A 17,829-nucleotide genomic window follows, 5' to 3' on the forward strand; every position below is an offset into this window, starting at 1 on the left:
GGTTTTCAATGTGGTCTGAATTTACATTTCCTTGGTTGACAGAAAAATGTGAGAGAAAAACTTATGTGACTTTTTTATGTGTGTTCAAAGCAAAAACATTAGAAACGAACTGATGTTGCAGTGTGAATATGTTCAAGTTTTGATCAGTTTTGTCAACCAATGAGTCAGTTTTGTCAACCAATGAGATCTTTTTCTTGCTCGGTAATCTATTTCTTTTGTTTTAGTCAATTTATGGGTTGTCAACTTCACTGAGTCTTCCTCTTGTGACCAAAATGTGTATTAATTTATGAGTTTCTTTTGCTGAGACCAAGTTTTTTTAAACCAAGTTGCCCTGTCATTAAAGAAATCCAAGCCTAACAAAAGACTTAATAGCCCTGAAACTTGACACACAGGTTGAAGGAAGAAAGCCATAATCATATTAACAATTGTCAATAGTAGACATATTGCATCTTAAATTTCAATTTGATTGGCAATCTAGACTGTATAATAGAAGCATTCTGTGAACTGAAGAAAATTGACATATACCAGGTTGAAGTATCCTCTATGACTGTCGTATTAATATGTAGAATGCATATAGCCGATCGAACGCTTGAGATCTTCCAATTTACTTCTTCCAACTTCTCTGCATATATGTTATGTATTGCTTTTTTTTCACTGAAGTTATGCAGTCTGATCAGAATATCGCCTTGAGAACCCTTTTTATGTGCTCGTTATTATTCTCCTTCGTGGGAACCTCCACTACAAATACACTAGACACTATCTCTCCAAATCAATATATTAGAGATGATCAAACTCTAGTTTCAGCAGGTGGAACCTTTCAACTGGGATTCTTCAGCCCTGGTAAATTGACAGGCCGATACCTGGGGATATGGTACACCATTTCTAATGAGATAGTAGTATGGGTAGCCAACCGAGAAACACCACTTAATGATTCTTCAGGAGTTTTGAAGGTCACTGATCAAGGAATTCTAGTCCTTCTCAATAGCTCAAACGGCATTGTATGGTCATCTAACTCATCAAGAACTGTAGATAATCCAGTATCACAACTATTGGATTCGGGAAATCTTGTTGTGAAAGATGCAAACGAAACTAACCCTGATAACTTCTTGTGGCAGAGTTTTGATTATCCTTGTGACACATTCCTACCAGAAATGAAGCTTGGTTGGGACTTCGTTACTGGTTTAGACAGGTATGTTTCGTGTTGGAAGAGCACAGAAGATCCTGCTCGAGGAGAGTTTTCCCTATGGATGAGTCCTCACGGTTTACCACAACTTTTTGTTATGAAGGGAATTAAGATACAGACTAGATCAGGTTCATGGAACGGCCTTCAATTAACAGGATCTATGAGACGATCAAGCCCATCTCAGTTTGAATTTTTCTTAAGTAAGGATGAGGTTTATTATGAGTACAGACTCCTAAACAGGTCTATTCCCTCAAGATATGTATTGACCCCATCTGGCATTGCACAGTGGTTCATATGGATTGAAAATACACATAGTTGGGAACCCTTCTTTCAAACCCAACAAGATGAGTGTGAAATTTATGCCTTCTGTGGTGCATATTCTAGATGCGACACCAGTAATGCTCCCGTTTGTGCATGCTTGAAGGGATTTATACCAAAATCGACAGAACATTGGAATTCACAAAATTGGTCTGATGGGTGTATTCGAAATACTCCATTAGCTTGCAGCTATAAAGATAAGTTCTTTAAATACACTAGCTTTAAATTGCCAGACACGTCTTCCTCATGGTTTGATAAGAGCATGAGCCTCAAGGAATGCAAGAGATTATGTTTGGAAAACTGCTCATGTACAGCATATGCAACTTTAGATATCAGGGATGGAGGAAGTGGCTGCTTGCTTTGGTTTGGAAACCTCATTGACATAAGAGCCTTGCCATCTGATTCTCAAGACCTCTATATACGGCTGGCTTCTTCAGAACTAGGTAGCTTTTAGAATTTTGTCTGATCTTACTTTTGTTCTTCTTTCCAATAATATATAACATTATCACTTATTTTCTTAGGTCAGGGGAAATGAGTTCTTTTTTGTCTTTATTTTTTATTTTTGGAGGGGGTTGAGGAGGTAGTAGTTATAAGCAGGTCGGTAAAACTAGAGGATTTTCTATATCCGGACCATAATCATGGACAGATACTTGTTCCTCTACCCAAAAGTAATACCATGAAAACCAGAAGTGTTGTTTGGTTGTCTCAGCTGTAGGCCATAATCACGATGCACTAGGCTCTGGTTTCACATGGTTGGACACTGCACCTTCTTTTATTTTGTCTTTTTGTCATCGGGACTGGCTGGGCATGCCCAATTACCATTTTACTTAGTCTCTTTTTGTTTACTCTTTCAGAGTTTTGGTTTCTTGGGTCAGCATGTTGATGTGCCTTTGTATCACTGTCTTTCTTTTCTGCAGGGTTTTGGTTAGTTCCCCCTGCTATTCTTGTTTTCTTTTTGTTTCTTGTCTATTAATGAAATTATGATCAAGGGGACGGGCGGGGGCCCCAGGAATGTGTTGATCCCCTCTTTTAGGGTTGTGGATGTTTGTGCACGAGCTAATCTGGCATAATCCATTGTTTTATCTATAAAAAAAAGTAATATTGGAATCTCAATTAACTTCAACATGAAAAATTGCTCTCCAAATGACGTGCTTATTATATTACACTTGTGATCTTTCAGATGATGTTGAGAAAAAGAGCAAGTTCAACAAGAAAAGGCAAGCTGGAATTGTAATCAGCTCTGTACTTTTTCTAGTGGTAATGCTAATAGCGGGGTTTATCTTGTATATACGAAAGAAGAAACTCAGAAATCAAGGTAAATTTCTCAGACTTGGACTTAATCATGTTAAATAGACAATTGCAAGATTCTGGTACAAAACACTAAATCAAAAGTATTTTTACTATAAAAAATTCATTAGATAGGGGTTAACATTAATTTCATCAGTGCAACTGTCCACATCTAGCTGAAGAGATCTCCTACTGTTTCAGTAGTCAGAAAAAAGGATGACCTTGGAGAAGATCGGGAAGACAGAGAGTTGCCACTATTTGACTTCAACACAATAGTTCATGCCACTAATGGCTTTTCAAGCAGAAACAAGCTGGGAGAAGGTGGTTTTGGACCAGTATACCAGGTAAGATAAAGTAATTCAACTAAAACTAGATTACTTTTGTGTCAAGTTGGCTTTTCTGAATGATGATCCATTCCGTAGGGTACATTGATAGGAGGGAAAGAAATTGCAGTAAAGAGGCTTTCAAAGGATTCTGGACAAGGAATGAGGGAGTTCAAAAATGAAGTTATACTGATAGCCAAACTTCAGCACCGCAATCTTGTAAAGCTTCTTGGTTGTTGCACTCAAGATGACGAAAAAATCTTAATATATGAATTCATGGCCAACAGGAGTTTGGATTTCTATATTTTTGGTATGTTCCTATCCTAACTCAACCACATAGCTTTTGAATCATATCATCCTCCCCTTATATACTTATTCTACTGAAATTCAATGTGGTACTGAACTAATTAACATGCTTAAAAAAATTTCAGACCAGGAAAGAGCAAAATTGCTCGACTGGCCTAAGTGCTTCCACATTATTGATGGAATTGCTCGAGGACTTCTTTATCTTCACCAAGACTCTAGATTAAGGATTATCCATAGAGATCTGAAAGCTAGCAATATTTTGCTTGATAATGATATGAACCCAAAGATTTCTGACTTTGGCCTGGCCAGAATATTTGGTGCCGATCAAAGTCGGGGTAATACAAAAAGAGTGGTTGGAACATAGTAAGGCTTGAACTTATTTTATGGTTGAATTTTTCATTCTGCTGTTTCTGAAATTCTTTCTTACTGCAATTTCATTTCCCAGTGGCTATATGCCCCCTGAATATGCAGTAGATGGAATTTTCTCGACGAAATCAGATGTATTTAGCTTTGGTGTTGTACTGTTAGAGATATTGAGTAGGCAGAAGAACAGGGGATTTTGGCATCCAGATCACCATCTTAACCTTCTTGGACATGTAAGTACAAAAACTATTTTATTTTGATGGTGCAATCGTCTTAAGTACCTCCTCCAATGTCCTGCCAATTAAAGTATACTATTATAGAGGGTATGTAAGTAACAATTCTCCTTTTGTTATGTACATAGAGGGATAGGGACATGAAACCTAACCTGCTAACATAACATATGTCTTAATATGTTTTAGGCATGGACACTATGGATCCAAAATATTCCACAGGAACTGATTGATAAGTCGCTAAGCGATTCGTGCACCATATCCGAAGTGTTACGGTGTCTTCAAGTGGCTCTGTTATGTGTGCAACAAGTACCTGAAGATAGACCAAGCATGTCATCTGTGGTTCTAATGCTGAGCAGTGAGGTTGCATTGCCTCCACCAAAGCAGCCTGGTTTTTACACTGAACGAACTCTACCTGATGATCCTTCAAGGGTGCGTGATTCGTCGGAAAATAATTTCAGCACTACATTGTTAGAGGCTCGGTAGATGATCTTCAATCTTTCTGGTGCCTATTAATGCTCCTGTGTACCATCACCAAAATGTGTTTGCCATGTAAGCTTGACTTGAACCTTGTAGGCTTAGATGCGAAACATTGACTTAAGATTATTCATATTGAGCAACACACATGTTATTGAGTTATAAGTTAATTTGGAGCTATAGGCTTGCTGTTATTTTTCTTAGCTCTGTTTTGCTCCCCCAGAGAAGTCAACAGCCATAAAATTTGTCTAGATTCGTATTTTTATGGCACAGACTTATTGTTTTTGTTGATATAAAATCCTGTAATGGGGAGCAACTGGTGCCAATGATTGGTTGATTCCCGAGTATTATTTAGAAAAAAATAATCTATGCAATTAAAAAATATTGATGCTATGTAGCGCATAATAATCCAACCCCACTAGAAGTAGAGCACCAGATCTCAGCCAACAAAAAAAAAAAAAAAACTCAAGACCAGCGGACAAACAAAAATACCAAGCTCCAGAATTGTTAGCTTAGCAGCAAGTAACACATTATGAGAAATTTAAAGAGCAGAGCAGACTTGTTGAATGTAGTTGGTTCTAAATTTGCTAAGCGCTCAAAGTGTAAAGCTTTATGGATTCATGTTGTCCGTGCTCGCCAGTCTGGTTCAGGAATTTGGTCGAACACGTGACGGGCACGTCGCAAATTCTCGGAATTACAGTAAAATTACAAGAACCTAAGGCTCAGGTGAGATGAGATATGTTGATGGGTAGCTTTTAAATCATGGATAAATACTCTTTTAACCATTTGATAAGGTTTTCAATGTGGTCTGAATTTGTGTTTCCTTGGTTGACAGAAAAATGTGAGAGAAAAACTTATGTGACTTTTTCATGTGTGTTCAAAGCAAAAACATTAGAAACGAACTGATGATGCAGTGTGAATATGCTCAAGTTTTGATCAGTTTTGTCAACCAATGAGTCTTTTTCGTATCTTTCTAAAAGAATATGCAAGTTGAATTAAACATGGCGACCCTTTGTCATTGCTGTTCACATACAGAAAATGCAAAAGTCATAGCAACGGTTTGTCTAGTAGACAAAATTTTAGTCTTGGTAGATACTAGTATATTACACATATACTTGAATGCTGATGAAATTTTATTGTGACTTTATTTAGCTTAGTTGAATTTCAGATTTTGATGACACCAGCTAACTGCTAAGCTCATCTTTTTCATATGAACAAGGTTGTGATGGGAAAAACAAAAGCTTGCTTGGAAACATTATTTCCAAAGCTGAAATTGTTATGGGCAGAGCAAGTATGCATGTGAAGGTTGTGCTTAACATAGGTGGATTGCTTGCTCTGTCATGCAACAGTTTCTGCTCTAGAAGTAATGTTTTCGAAGAAAAAGCTTTCATTTTTCAACATTAATCGAATTTTCGATTTCAAGTTTTGTCTCTGCTTGGCAATCACAAACATGACTGACTCGTTTACTCATCCTGGCTTTGAATTGGGCCATTGAAGGACCTGACATGATGGTGATCTTAGATGTTAGAGGTTGGAATGATCAATATATTTACTGAAAGACGTTGGATTTTCAGAGACACAAGTGAAGCTTCATGGAAGCTGGGGGAGAGGTCTTTTTCTTGCTCGGTAAGGCTTCTTGACAATCTATTTCTTTTGTTTTAGTCAATTTATGGGTTGTCAACTGCACTGAGTCTTCCTCTTGTGACCAACATGTGTATTAATTTATGAGTATCTTTTGCTGAGACCAAGTTTTTTTAAACCAAGTTGCCCTGTCATTAAAGAAATCCAAGCCTAACAAAAGACTTAATAGCCCTGAAACTTGACACACAGGTTGAAGGAAGAAAGCCATAATCATATTAATAGTTGTCAATAGTTAACATATTGCATCTTAAGTTTCAATTAGATTTAAGAAAATTGAGATATACCAGGTTGAAGTATCCTCAATGACTGTTGTATTAATATGTAGAACGCAAACAGAAGTTCATCTCCAGGTAAAGCTGGACAGAGAGGATAGGGCCTTTTGAGGCTTACTTTTAAATAGTATCCATAGAGACCAAACAAGCTTATAGCCAATCGAACGCTTGAGATCTTCCATTTTACTTCTTCCAACTTCTCTGCATGTATGTTATGTATTGCTTTTGTTCACTAAAGTTATGCATTCTGATCCGAATATTGCCTTGAGAACCCTTTTTGTGTGCTCGTTATTATTCTCCTTTGTGAGAACCTCCACTACAAATACACTAGACACTATCTCTCCAAATCAATATATTAGAGGCGATCAAACTCTAGTTTCAGCAGGTGGAACCTTTCAACTGGGATTCTTCAGCCCTGGTAAAGTCAAAGGCCAATACTTGGGGATATGGTACACTATTTCTAAAGAGATAGTTGTATGGGTAGCCAACAGAGAAACACCACTTGATGATTCTTCAGGAGTTTTAAAGGTCACTGATCAAGGAGTTCTAGTCCTTCTCAATAGCTCAAACGGCATTGTATGGTCATCCAACTCATCAAAAACTGCAGATAATCCAGTATTACAACTGTTGGATTCGGGAAATCTTGTTGTGAAAGATGCAGACGAAACTAACCCTGATAACTTCCTGTGGCAGAGTTTTGATTATCCTTGTGATACATTCCTACCAGAAATGAAGCTTGGATGGGACTTCATTACTGGTTTTGAAAGGTATGTTTCGTCTTGGAAGAGCACAGAAAATCCTGCTCGAGGAGAGTTTTCACTAGGGATGACTCCTCATGGTTTACCACAACTTGTTGTTATGAAGGGAGCTAAGATACAAACTAGATCAGGTTCATGGAACGGCCTTCGATTAACAGGATCTATCAGTCGACCAAACCCACTATCTGAGTTTGAATTTTTCTTGAATAAGGATGAGGTTTATTATGAGTACAGACTCCTAAACAAGTCTATGCCCTCACGATATACATTGAACCCATTTGGCATTGCACTGTGGTTCACATGGATTGAAAACACACATAGTTGGGAACCATTCTTTTCAACCCAACAAGACCAGTGTGAAATTTATGCTTTCTGTGGTTCATATTCTAGCTGCAACATCGGTAATGCTCCCGTATGTACATGCCTGAAGGGATTTATACCAAAATCGCCAGAACAATGGAATTCACAGAATTGGTCTGATGGGTGTATTCGAAATACTCCATTATCTTGCAGCTATAATGATGGCTTCTTTAAATACACTAGCTTTAAATTGCCGGACACATCTTCCTCGTGGTTTGATAAGAGGAAGAGCCTCAAGGAATGCAAGGGATTATGTTTGGAAAACTGCTCATGTACGTCATATGCAAATTTAGATATCAGGGATGGAGGAAGTGGCTGCTTGCTTTGGTTTGGAGACCTCACTGACATAAGAACCTTCCAATCTGATTCTCAATCACTTATTTTCTGAGGTAAGGGGAAATTGAGTTCTTTCTTGGTGGGGGGGGGGGGGGGGGGTTATTAGAAATTCGGTAAAACTAGAGCATTTCCTAGATCCGGCCCATAATGAGGAACAGATACTTGTTCTTCTACCCAAAAGTAATACCATGAAAACCAAAAGTGTTGTTTGGCTGTCTCTGCTGTTGGCCATGGTGCTTAATCTACAGTTATGCAATGCATGCTAAAATAAGTGCAACATGAAAGTTTGCTCTCCAAATGACATGCTTATTATATTACACTTGTGATCTTTCAGATGATATTGAGAAAAAGAGGAAGTTCAACAAGAAAACACAAGCTGGAATTGTAATCAGCTCCTTACTTTTTCTAGTGGGAATGCTAATAGTGGGGTTTATCTTGTATATACGAAAGAAGAAACTGAGAAATCAAGGTAAATTTCTCAGACAAGGACTTGATCATGTTAAATAGATGACTGCAAGATTCTGGCACAAAAAATGAAATTAAAAGTACCTTTACTATGAAAAATTCATTAGATAGGGGTTAGCATTAATTTCATAAGTGCAACTGTCCACATCTTGCTGAAGAGATCTCCTACTGTTTCAGTAGCCAGAAGAAAGGATTACCTTGGAGAAGACCGGGAAGACATGGAGTTGCCATTATATGACTTGAACACGATAGTTCATGCCACCAACAGCTTTTCAAGCAGAAACAAGCTGGGAGAAGGCGGGTTTGGACCCGTATACCAGGTAAGATAAATTAATTTAACTAAAATTTGGATTATTTTTGGGTGTAAAGTTGAGCTATTTTGTAAAACAAAACTTTTGACTTTTCTAAATGATGATCCAATCCATAAGGTACATTGATAGGAGGGAATGAAATTGCAGTAAAGAGGCTTTCAAAGGATTCTGGACAAGGAATGAGGGAGTTCAAAAATGAAGTTATATTGATAGCCAAACTTCAGCACTGCAATCTTGTAAAGCTTCTTGGTTGTTGCACTCAAGATGATGAAAAAATCTTAATATATGAATTCATGGCCAACAGAAGCTTGGATTTCTTTATTTTTGGTATGTTCCTCTCCCAATTGAACCAGATAGATTTTGAATCATATCATCCTCCCCTTATATACTTATTTTACTGAAATTCAATGTGGCACTGAACTAATTAACATTCTTCAAATTTTTTCAGACCAGGAAAGAGCGAAATTGCTCGACTGGCCTAAGTGCTTCCACATTATTGATGGAATTGCTCGAGGACTTCTTTATCTTCACCAAGACTCTAGATGAAGGATTATCCATAGAGATCTGAAAGCTAGCAATATTTTGCTTGATGATAATATGAACCCAAAGATTTCTGACTTTGGCCTGGCCAAAATATTTGGTGGCGATCAAAGTCAAGCCAATACTAATAGAGTTGTTGGAACATAGTAAGTTTGCTAAAACTTATTTTATGGTTGAATTTTGCGCTCTACTGCATTTGAAATTCTTTCTCACTGCAATTTCATTCCCCAGTGGCTATATGCCTCCTGAATATGCAGTAGATGGAATTTTCTCGACGAAATCAGATGTATTTAGCTTTGGTGTTGTACTGCTAGAGATACTGAGTAGGCAGAAGAACAGAGGATTTTGGCATCCAGATCACCATCTTAACCTTCTTCGACATGTAAGTACAGAAACTATTTTATTTTGATGGTGCAATCCTCAAAACACCTCCTCAAATGGCCTGCCATTTAAAGTATACTAGTATATCGGGTATGCAAGTAACAATTCTCCATTTGTTGTGTACATGGAGGGATAGGGACATGAAATCCAACCTACTAACACATGTATTAATTTGTTTTAGGCTTGGACACTATGGATCCAAAATATGCCACTGGAACTGATCGATAAGTTGCTAAGCGATTCGTGCACCATATCCGAAGTGTTACGGTGTCTTCATGTGGCTCTGTTATGCGTGCAACAAGTACCTGAAGATAGACCCAGCACGTCATCTGTGGTTCTAATGCTGAGCAGTGAGGTTGCATTGCGTCCACCAAAGCAGCCTGGTTTTTACACCGAACGAACTCTCCCTGATGATCTGTCAAGGGCACGTGATTTGTCAGAAAATAATTTCAGCACTACATTGTTAGAGGGTCGGTAGATGATCATCAATCTTTCTGATGCATGTTAATGCTCCTGTCACCAAAATGGGTTTGCCATGTAAGCTTGATTTGAACCTTGTAGGCTTAGCTGGGAAACAATGATTCAAGATTATTCATATTATGCAACACACATGTTTTTGAGTTATAATTTAATTTGGAAGCACAAACAAAAAAATTCTGGGTTGTCTGGGCTGTGGAAGAAAATTGGAGGAGCTATAGGCTATATTGGTACTTAGCTCTATTTTGTTCCCCTAGGGAAGGTAAGAGCCATCAAACTTGTTTAGATTCGCATTTTTATGGCAGACTTATCGTTTTTGTTAATATAAAATCGCGTGAATGGGGAGCAACTGGTGCCAATGATTGGTTGATTCCTGAGTTTTTTTTTAAATTTTATTTTATATTGTTTTAGTTAAAGAAGAAAAAATTGTTTTAGTTAAATAATGGTTGTATAACATTATTTAGTAGCATTCAAGAGAACGAGATAAATCAAAGGCAAACATTCCATATTGAAACTAGCAAATTAATAACTATAAATTTCTCTCTTTTCAATATATGTTTTTGATATGTTGAAACTAGTAAATTAATAACTATAAATTATAAACTAATGGAAGTAGGCCACAAAATTTCAAAAATGCTTCGGCAGCCTTCTTTTAAAAAATAAAAATAAAATAGTATAGCCGCGCGGCTATCCTTTGAAAATATAATATATTAAACGAGTATAACCGCGCTATACTGTGAAAATATAATATATTAAACGAGTATAGGTAGGGTTTTTTATTTTTTTTAAATTAAGAGTATAGCCGAGCGGCTATACTTGGTTTTTTTTTTTAATAAATAGTGTAGCCGCGCGGCTATACGTTTTTAATATATACTTGGACCTTACCCTTGAAGATTCTATCGAGCTATCCCGATAGAAGACAAGAGGATGGCATAGAGGCTTGGCTGACTCTTTTTATTGGGCAAGCCCAACCCCATTTAAATTTGCATTAATTTTTGGATCCATCTGAATATATAATTCATAATCATTAGCCAATATTTAAATTGTTTTCACTAGTGTTCAAATTGTTTGCACTAGTGGTGGTGATAAGATCCTTAAACAAAGACTTCTCTGTCAGTAGGGCATGCAAAGTATAACAACCACACAGAAGTTTCGATAAAAAAAATTAGGGTCACATTATATATAAAGTTCATATTCCCACGCAAAACATGGGCATTTAGTACAAGCAATAGTCCAAACTACATGAGAAGGGGGTTTCACACACGCACACTACTAAGGTGCCGTGAGGGTTCGAACTTGAGACCACTAATCTGCAAATCAATGCTATTTTCCACTAGACTAGACCTCATTGACTTTATTATTTGTTTTATTTTAATTCTCACAAATGGCCGATAATATAATTATCTTAATAGTGGCCACTTATTGAATTATTATTAATAATTTATCCGCCTCTAGCTACATTAAAAAAATACTTGGATAAATCCCATGACGATACACAGAAGTGAGAACCACAATCAAACCAAATACATTAGCCAGAGATAATGAAGGTTGAAGTGGAAATAATCTCCAAGGAGATCATCAAACCATCTTCTCCAACCCCTAAACATCTTCGACGTCATCAGTTTTCCTTTCTTGATCAAATAAATCCCCCAATTTATACCTCCTTGGTCCTCTTCTATGAATTCAATGGCAAGACCCCGCCCACCATTACTGAAATATCAAAACACCTTAAGAAGTCCTTATCCGAGGTCTTAACCCTTTTCTACCCACTAGCCGGCCGACTCAGAGTCGAGAACCATTTTGTAGACTGCAATGACGAGGGAATACCCTACCTTGAAGGTCAAGTAAAACCCAACTGCCAGCTTTGTGATTTTCTCAATGATCCGGTCCCTGATGACCTCCAGAAATTTGTCCCCTTTGAGCCACATGATCATAATGAATTTGCCCTAGGTGTCCAGCTCAACATGTTTGAATGTGGAGGCTTTGCCATTGGTCTAAGCGTTTCCCACAAGCTCGCAGATGGACTATCTATGCTCATGCTCACCAAAACTTGGGCTGCCATTTCCTGCGGAGAAAATGATAATTTTGAAGCCAAAGTAGAGCATCCGGAGTTTGTTTCAGCCACACTCTTCCCACCCAAGGAGATGAATGGGTATTACTCGCACGCCGGTATCACCAAGAACAAAGTAACAAAGAGGTTCATGTTCGATGCCTCTGCGATAGAGGATCTCAGACAAAAATATACAGGCTTGGAAAACAATGAGAGACGCCCATCACGCGTTGAGACCTTATCAGCTTTCATATGGAGGAGATTTGTGGAAGCTACCAAGGGTGATCCTGATCAAAATATTGATGATGAGAATAAGTTGCATATGGTGATCCAGACTGTGAACCTGCGCCCCAGGATTGATCCACCATTGCCGCAAAATTCATTTGGAAATATTTGTCATTTTTTCATGATTAGCAGTAGTGGGGATGATGATTATGATGATGAAGATGAAGAATCTTGTCATGGCATGGTGAGGCGAGTACGAGAAGAAATAAGTAAGATTGACAAGGACTACGTGAAAAGGCTACAACAGGGTGATGAGCACTTCAAATTCATGAACCGACTTGCTCAAAGTTCTATTAGATCTGGAGGGAAGGTAGTTACGTCTTACTTCAGTAGTTTGTGCAGATTTCCCCTCTATGATATGGATTTTGGTTGGGGGAGACCGGCATGGGTGGGCATACAGCCACTACCCTTGAACAACCTAATAGTTTTCGTCGACACCAAAGAGACTGGCGGAATAGAGGCATACGTTACCCTGGCGGATCAGCATGTCATGGCTAAATTCGAAAGTGACCCCTTCCTTCAAAGATGGGTCTGCACGGGCAGGTTTGATACTGCCGTTTCAAGTTTAGCTCATCAACCAGCCCGATTTAACCAGGTTGAGAAATTTCACTTCCAAGATCGGTCGAGTATAATTAAGAAACCAATTCAAATCAAACCATCGAAACTCAGGTCGAGGCTATAATATGGCTTAAATTTTAATTTGGGGCTATCTAACCTTGTAATTGCTTTTCTTATCAATAAGAAAACATATCCGAAATGTTAATGTGTCTTCATGTGGGTCTGTTATGTGTGCAACGACGTGCCTGTGATAGACCAAACATGTCGTCTGCGGTTCTAATATTGACTGCTTGGAAACAATCAGTTAAGATTATTCATAGTCTGCAAGAAAGATATAGTTGAGTTTATAAATTGGTCTAGCAACAAAGAAGGATTTGTTGTTGTTGAGTTGTGCTACCACCCACTTGACATTGAAAAACTTTTGAATTGTGATGTGAGAGATGAAAACTTTTAAATTCCCACAGATGGTGTGCCTATTTAATTCCTCATCATTACCCAATATTTTAATGGTTTGCAGGTCAGCGGAGGATTATTGAACTCCTATTAATCATTCACCAGCCTTAAACAAATACTTATTTATCAGTAATCCCATGATGGCGCAATAAGTGAGAATCATCCAGTTGTAACTTGTAAGTTTAATATACTTTATTAACTCATTTTTTCACAACTTAAGGGCCCGTTATCATTTTCAAGGGCAAATTCAAAGAATATATATATAAAGATTTAGAAGATCTGGATCACAATATATATAAAGATTATATTTTTCCCACGCAACGCATGGGCTCTATTTAAAATCCTCAAAGGTCAATTCTATACTATTAGGCAATCCCATTTGCACATATATATTTTTGGGTACGTACGTGTCCCATGTGTAATGATTTAATCCTTAATTGCTGCCCAATAATATAACTAATCGTTTCAACACTTTGTGATAATTAAACTACTACTTATATTCTTTTTTTTCCGAATTTTTTTCCCTAATTTTCGTTTACGATAAGAGTAGTTTAGAGCATTATCCATTACTATTAGACCATTACCCGAGTCTGTATTGTCCCCTTTTGATTTTTTACTTTTTCAAAGTTATTACTAGTATAAAGAATTTAGTCTTTTCCCGTTTAATACTCGTATTATACACGTATGTATGTATTTTTCAATAATACTTTCGTTTTTCGTACACGTCTTAAAGAATCGGTAAAATACACATTTAAAAAAAAAAGCAAACATACAACACACGTATGTACATATTTTTCATGTTTAATACACATGTTTTTTCATAAAATTTTCAATAATACACACAAAATTCACGTATTATGCACATAATTTTCACATATTATTGAATAAAAATAATATATAATTAAATAATTAAATATATTATATTAAAATATTATATAGTGGCCGACTCTTTTAAATTTGTATAAATTTTTGGATCCATCTGAATATTTAATTCATACTCATTAGCCAATATTGAAATTGTTTTCACAAGTGTTCAAATTGTTTGCACTAGTAGTGGTGATAAGATCCTTAAACAAAGACTTCTCTGTCAGTCTATTGCCTGTATAAATTCAATTACAGTAGGTCATGCAAAGTATAACAACCACACAGAAGTGAGAACAAAAAACATATTAGAGAGAAAAATGAATGTTGAAGTGGAAGTAATCTCCAAAGAGATTATCAAACCACACTACAAAAATAAGGGTCATTACCGACCAACATTTTCCAAGGGCCCCGAAATTCCCTCGGTAGTAGTGTTTTTTCCAACCAAAAAATGTTGTCCGTTGGAAATATGTCACGAGCTTGAAATTTATTTCCGACAAAGGAAATACCCTAGGAAAAAGTCTCGATTATCGTCAGAAATGTAATTTATTTGGCGGGAAGACTTGGCGCCAACTTTATGAACAACCAAAAGTATGTTTGATGGAAATAAGATGATTATTTCCGAAGGCTTTCCCATTCCATCGGAACTGATTGACTATTTCCGAGGGGCTTCTTATTCCGTCGGAATTGCTTGAATATTTCCGAGGGATTCTCCTTTCGTCTGAATTGTTTGATTATTTTCGAGGAGAAATATGTCCTCTAGGAAAAACATTTGAATGTCAATTTCCCATTATAATAAGTAAAAAAAATTTGATTGATAATAACCAATCACACTCCAAAATAAATAACTAAAAATAGCCAATTAAAAAAAATAGATGATTACAAAAAAAAAAAAGACAATCACAATTACATAACAACTCATCCCATAGTTGTAAGTTGAATCACATCCCTTCTTCCAATCAATTTCATTGTCTTCAACATCATTTTGGATGACATGCATGCTTTGACTTTGAGTCTCTGCTTCTTGGTATATGGCTCAATCTCATCATTAGTCATCTCATAAGCATTTCTTGGATTTGTTTCCACTACAAAACTCCAAATTTTATTTTTAACCCCCTTCACATAAAAAACTTGGGTTGCTTGGGTTGCTAGTACGAATGACTCTTGAGTATTTAGCTTGTGTGCAGTATTAACAGTGATTATTCCATAACGATCTATCTTGTAACCTGTTCCTTTTCGTGTTGTGTCATACCAATCACAATTAACAATACAACTTTATTTCCTTCTGTGTAACGGAGCTCAACAATATCTACTAAGGTTCCATACCAAGGCACATTGTTAATCTAATTCTCTCCCTTAACCATAAGTCCACTATTTTGTGTTTTTTTATTCTCATCACACTGCAATGTATGAAATCTAAAACCACTGATATAATAACCAAGATAATAAGTTACTCGCCTTTCAGGACCTCGAGCCAAAGAAAGCATTTGCTTACTAACTTTACCATCGTTGTATAGTTCTGTGACCTATAAAAAGGAAAAAATATTTTTAAATAAACATCTATGATAGTCAATAATTTTTCCAATACAATATTATCCATACCCTTTTAGAAACACTAGATTGGATTAGAATGTTCTTATGTTCCCTGCATACATAAGAAATGATTATATTCAAATTAATACAGTGACATATTACATCTAAATAAATAGTAACATATTAAATACACAAAGAATTTATAGTATTGAAGAATTCTTACTCGACAAATGGCAAAGCTTCATCACAATTTTGTAAGACATAATGAGTGGCAGCCTTATGAAGTTCGATGCTCATTTCTCTAAGTACACCTTTCCCAAAAGCTCGACCAGGTGTTGAGAAAATAGATAACGGAGATGTATCAAATGACGGTTGACCTCCATCGTCGTTTCTATCTCTTTTATTAAACTTAGTTTCAACTTGATGCAAACAGCGAGAGCAAAATATTAAACATTCATCTCCCAAGACACCTTCGACAATAGACCCTTCTGGATGAGCCTTATTACGAACATAAGTCTTTAGTTTATGCAAATACCTAATTGTGTCATAAATACCGAAATTAGAGAATCATACATTAGCAGTTAAACAAATCGTGAATAAAATTAATATCTAAAAATTGAGATTACCTTTCCACAGGATACATCGACCTGAATTGTACTGGACCGGCCACCTTTGCCTCCCATGCCAAGTGGCAAGTTAGGTGAATCATGATGTCAAAAAAGGCAGGAGGGAATATTTTTTTTCCAACTTGCATAAAGTTATGACAATTTGATTGTCAAGAAGATTCAAGTCATCTTCTCTTAAAACTTTAGCACACAATTCCTTGAAAAAGTACGATAATTCAATTAAAGGTTCACTTACATCTTTGGGCAATAAATCTCGCGCCACAAATGGAAGTAATCTCTCTAAGAACACATGACAATCATGAGTTTTCATACCAGAAATATTACGTTCTGAAGCATTCACACATCGAGATAAATTTCCAAAGTACCCATCTGGAACTTTCAACTCCATTAACCATTGACATAAAGCTTTGTTATCATCATTTGACAATGTATAATCGCTTGGGATAAAATAGAGCTTACCATTATCTCCTTCTTCTGGATGATACCTCTGTCTTATACCCATTTCTTGAAGATCAAGATGAGCATTCAAAGAATCTTTTGTTTTACCATCAATGCTCATCATTGTGCCAATCACATTCTCAAATACATTTTTCTCAATGTGCATGACATCTAAATTGTGACGCACCAAAAGTGTTTTCCAATAAGGCAATTGGAAAAATATCGAATGTTTTTTCCAATTATGATCTTTTCCAAACCCAAGTATTGTATGCTTTTTCCCATCCTTGCCATGTGTTATTTCTCTTAATTCACTAAGTGCATTTATCACATCGTCACCAAATGGTCTCTTAGGTGCAAGTCTTCTTTCCCTTGTATTATCAAATTGGCTTCGTTGATTATGCCATACGTGGTCAGACGGTAAAAATCTTCTATGACCCAAATAACATGTCTTAGACCCATGAGATAACCGACGATGCGAAGTATTAGATGCACAATATGGGCATGCCAATTTCCCAGACGTACTCCAACCTGACATGTATGCATATGTTGGATAATCATTGATAGTCCAAAGAAGTGCAGCTCTCATTTGAAAATTCTGCTTTGCATATATATCATACGTTTCAACACCAATTTCCCACAATGTTCGCAATTCATCTATCAATGGCCTCATGTATGCATCGATGTCATGGCATGGACCCTTGGGCCCAGGAATAAGTAAAGTCATGAAAACATAAGGCTCCTTCATGCACATCCATGGAGGAAGATTATATGGGTAAATGAGAACCGGCCAAATACTATAGTGCAAATTCATGTTCCCAAAAGGGTTAAATCCATCTGTTGCCAAACCAAGTCTTACATTTCGAGGTTCCACACCAAATGACTCATGAATTTGATTAAACGATTTCCAAGCCTCAGAATCTGCTGGATGCCTCAACACTCCATCTTTTACACAATCCTTAAAATGCCACCTCATATCTACAGCTGTCTTGGATGACAT

The 17,829-nt window shown here is 36.8% G+C and overlaps 3 protein-coding genes and 1 pseudogene across 5 annotated transcripts; 3 read left to right on the forward strand and 1 right to left on the reverse strand.

Moving 5' to 3' along the window:
* Positions 1–293: 293 nt before the first annotated feature.
* Positions 294–6,084, forward strand: LOC110771718 (G-type lectin S-receptor-like serine/threonine-protein kinase At4g27290). Of its 2 annotated transcripts, none has more exons than XM_088251676.1 (7): positions 294–1,944; positions 2,682–2,816; positions 2,990–3,132; positions 3,211–3,421; positions 3,543–3,780; positions 3,863–4,013; positions 4,200–6,084. In XM_088251676.1, the coding sequence occupies exons 1-7, from the start codon at positions 636–638 to the stop codon at positions 4,494–4,496; spliced, it is 2,484 nt and encodes an 827-aa protein (XP_088107802.1). In that variant the 5' UTR covers positions 294–635; the 3' UTR covers positions 4,497–6,084. The 2 variants fall into 2 exon arrangements, with proteins under 2 accessions (XP_088107802.1, XP_088107803.1); XM_088251677.1 differs by having other exon boundaries at positions 295–1,944; positions 2,993–3,132.
* Positions 6,085–6,119: 35 nt separating this feature from the next.
* LOC148295147 (G-type lectin S-receptor-like serine/threonine-protein kinase At4g27290) lies at positions 6,120–10,325 on the forward strand (annotated as a pseudogene). Its single transcript, XR_015835144.1, has 7 exons — positions 6,120–7,917; positions 8,175–8,323; positions 8,497–8,637; positions 8,745–8,957; positions 9,079–9,316; positions 9,402–9,552; positions 9,733–10,325. The product of XR_015835144.1 is annotated as a G-type lectin S-receptor-like serine/threonine-protein kinase At4g27290 (transcript).
* Positions 10,326–11,565: 1,240 nt separating this feature from the next.
* On the forward strand, positions 11,566–13,187 carry LOC110772679 (stemmadenine O-acetyltransferase-like). Its single transcript, XM_021977134.2, has one exon. The coding sequence runs from the start codon at positions 11,570–11,572 to the stop codon at positions 13,043–13,045; it is 1,476 nt and encodes a 491-aa protein (XP_021832826.1). The 5' UTR covers positions 11,566–11,569; the 3' UTR covers positions 13,046–13,187.
* A 2,391-nt stretch (positions 13,188–15,578) lies between these two features.
* LOC110771708 (uncharacterized) lies at positions 15,579–17,829 on the reverse strand. Its single transcript, XM_021976054.1, has 5 exons — positions 16,630–17,829; positions 16,395–16,444; positions 15,992–16,303; positions 15,838–15,880; positions 15,579–15,761 (listed from the first exon to the last, which is right to left on the reverse strand). The coding sequence occupies exons 1-5, from the start codon at positions 17,827–17,829 to the stop codon at positions 15,579–15,581; spliced, it is 1,788 nt and encodes a 595-aa protein (XP_021831746.1).

The sequence above is a fragment of the Prunus avium genome, chromosome 4, assembly GCF_965620075.1.
Source record: "Prunus avium chromosome 4, drPruAviu1.hap1.1, whole genome shotgun sequence".
In the NCBI taxonomy this organism is placed as follows: Eukaryota; Viridiplantae; Streptophyta; class Magnoliopsida; order Rosales; family Rosaceae; genus Prunus; species Prunus avium.

Coding starts and splice junctions, on each gene's coding strand:
- LOC110771708 (XM_021976054.1), bottom strand. CDS start 17,829: ATGTCATCCAAGACAGCTGTAGATATGAGGTGGCATTTTAAGGATTGT. Junction 16,445..16,629: donor GAGATTTATTGCCCAAAGAT/GTAAGTGAACCT, acceptor TTGGCATGGGAG/GCAAAGGTGGCCGGTCCAGT. Junction 16,304..16,394: donor TCGATGTATCCTGTGGAAAG/GTAATCTCAATT, acceptor TGACACAATTAG/GTATTTGCATAAACTAAAGA.
- LOC110772679 (XM_021977134.2), top strand. CDS start 11,570: ATGAAGGTTGAAGTGGAAATAATCTCCAAGGAGATCATCAAACCATCT.
- LOC110771718 (XM_088251676.1), top strand. CDS start 636: ATGTATTGCTTTTTTTTCACTGAAGTTATGCAGTCTGATCAGAATATC. Junction 1,945..2,681: donor GCTGGCTTCTTCAGAACTAG/GTAGCTTTTAGA, acceptor GTGATCTTTCAG/ATGATGTTGAGAAAAAGAGC. Junction 3,422..3,542: donor TTTGGATTTCTATATTTTTG/GTATGTTCCTAT, acceptor AAAAAATTTCAG/ACCAGGAAAGAGCAAAATTG.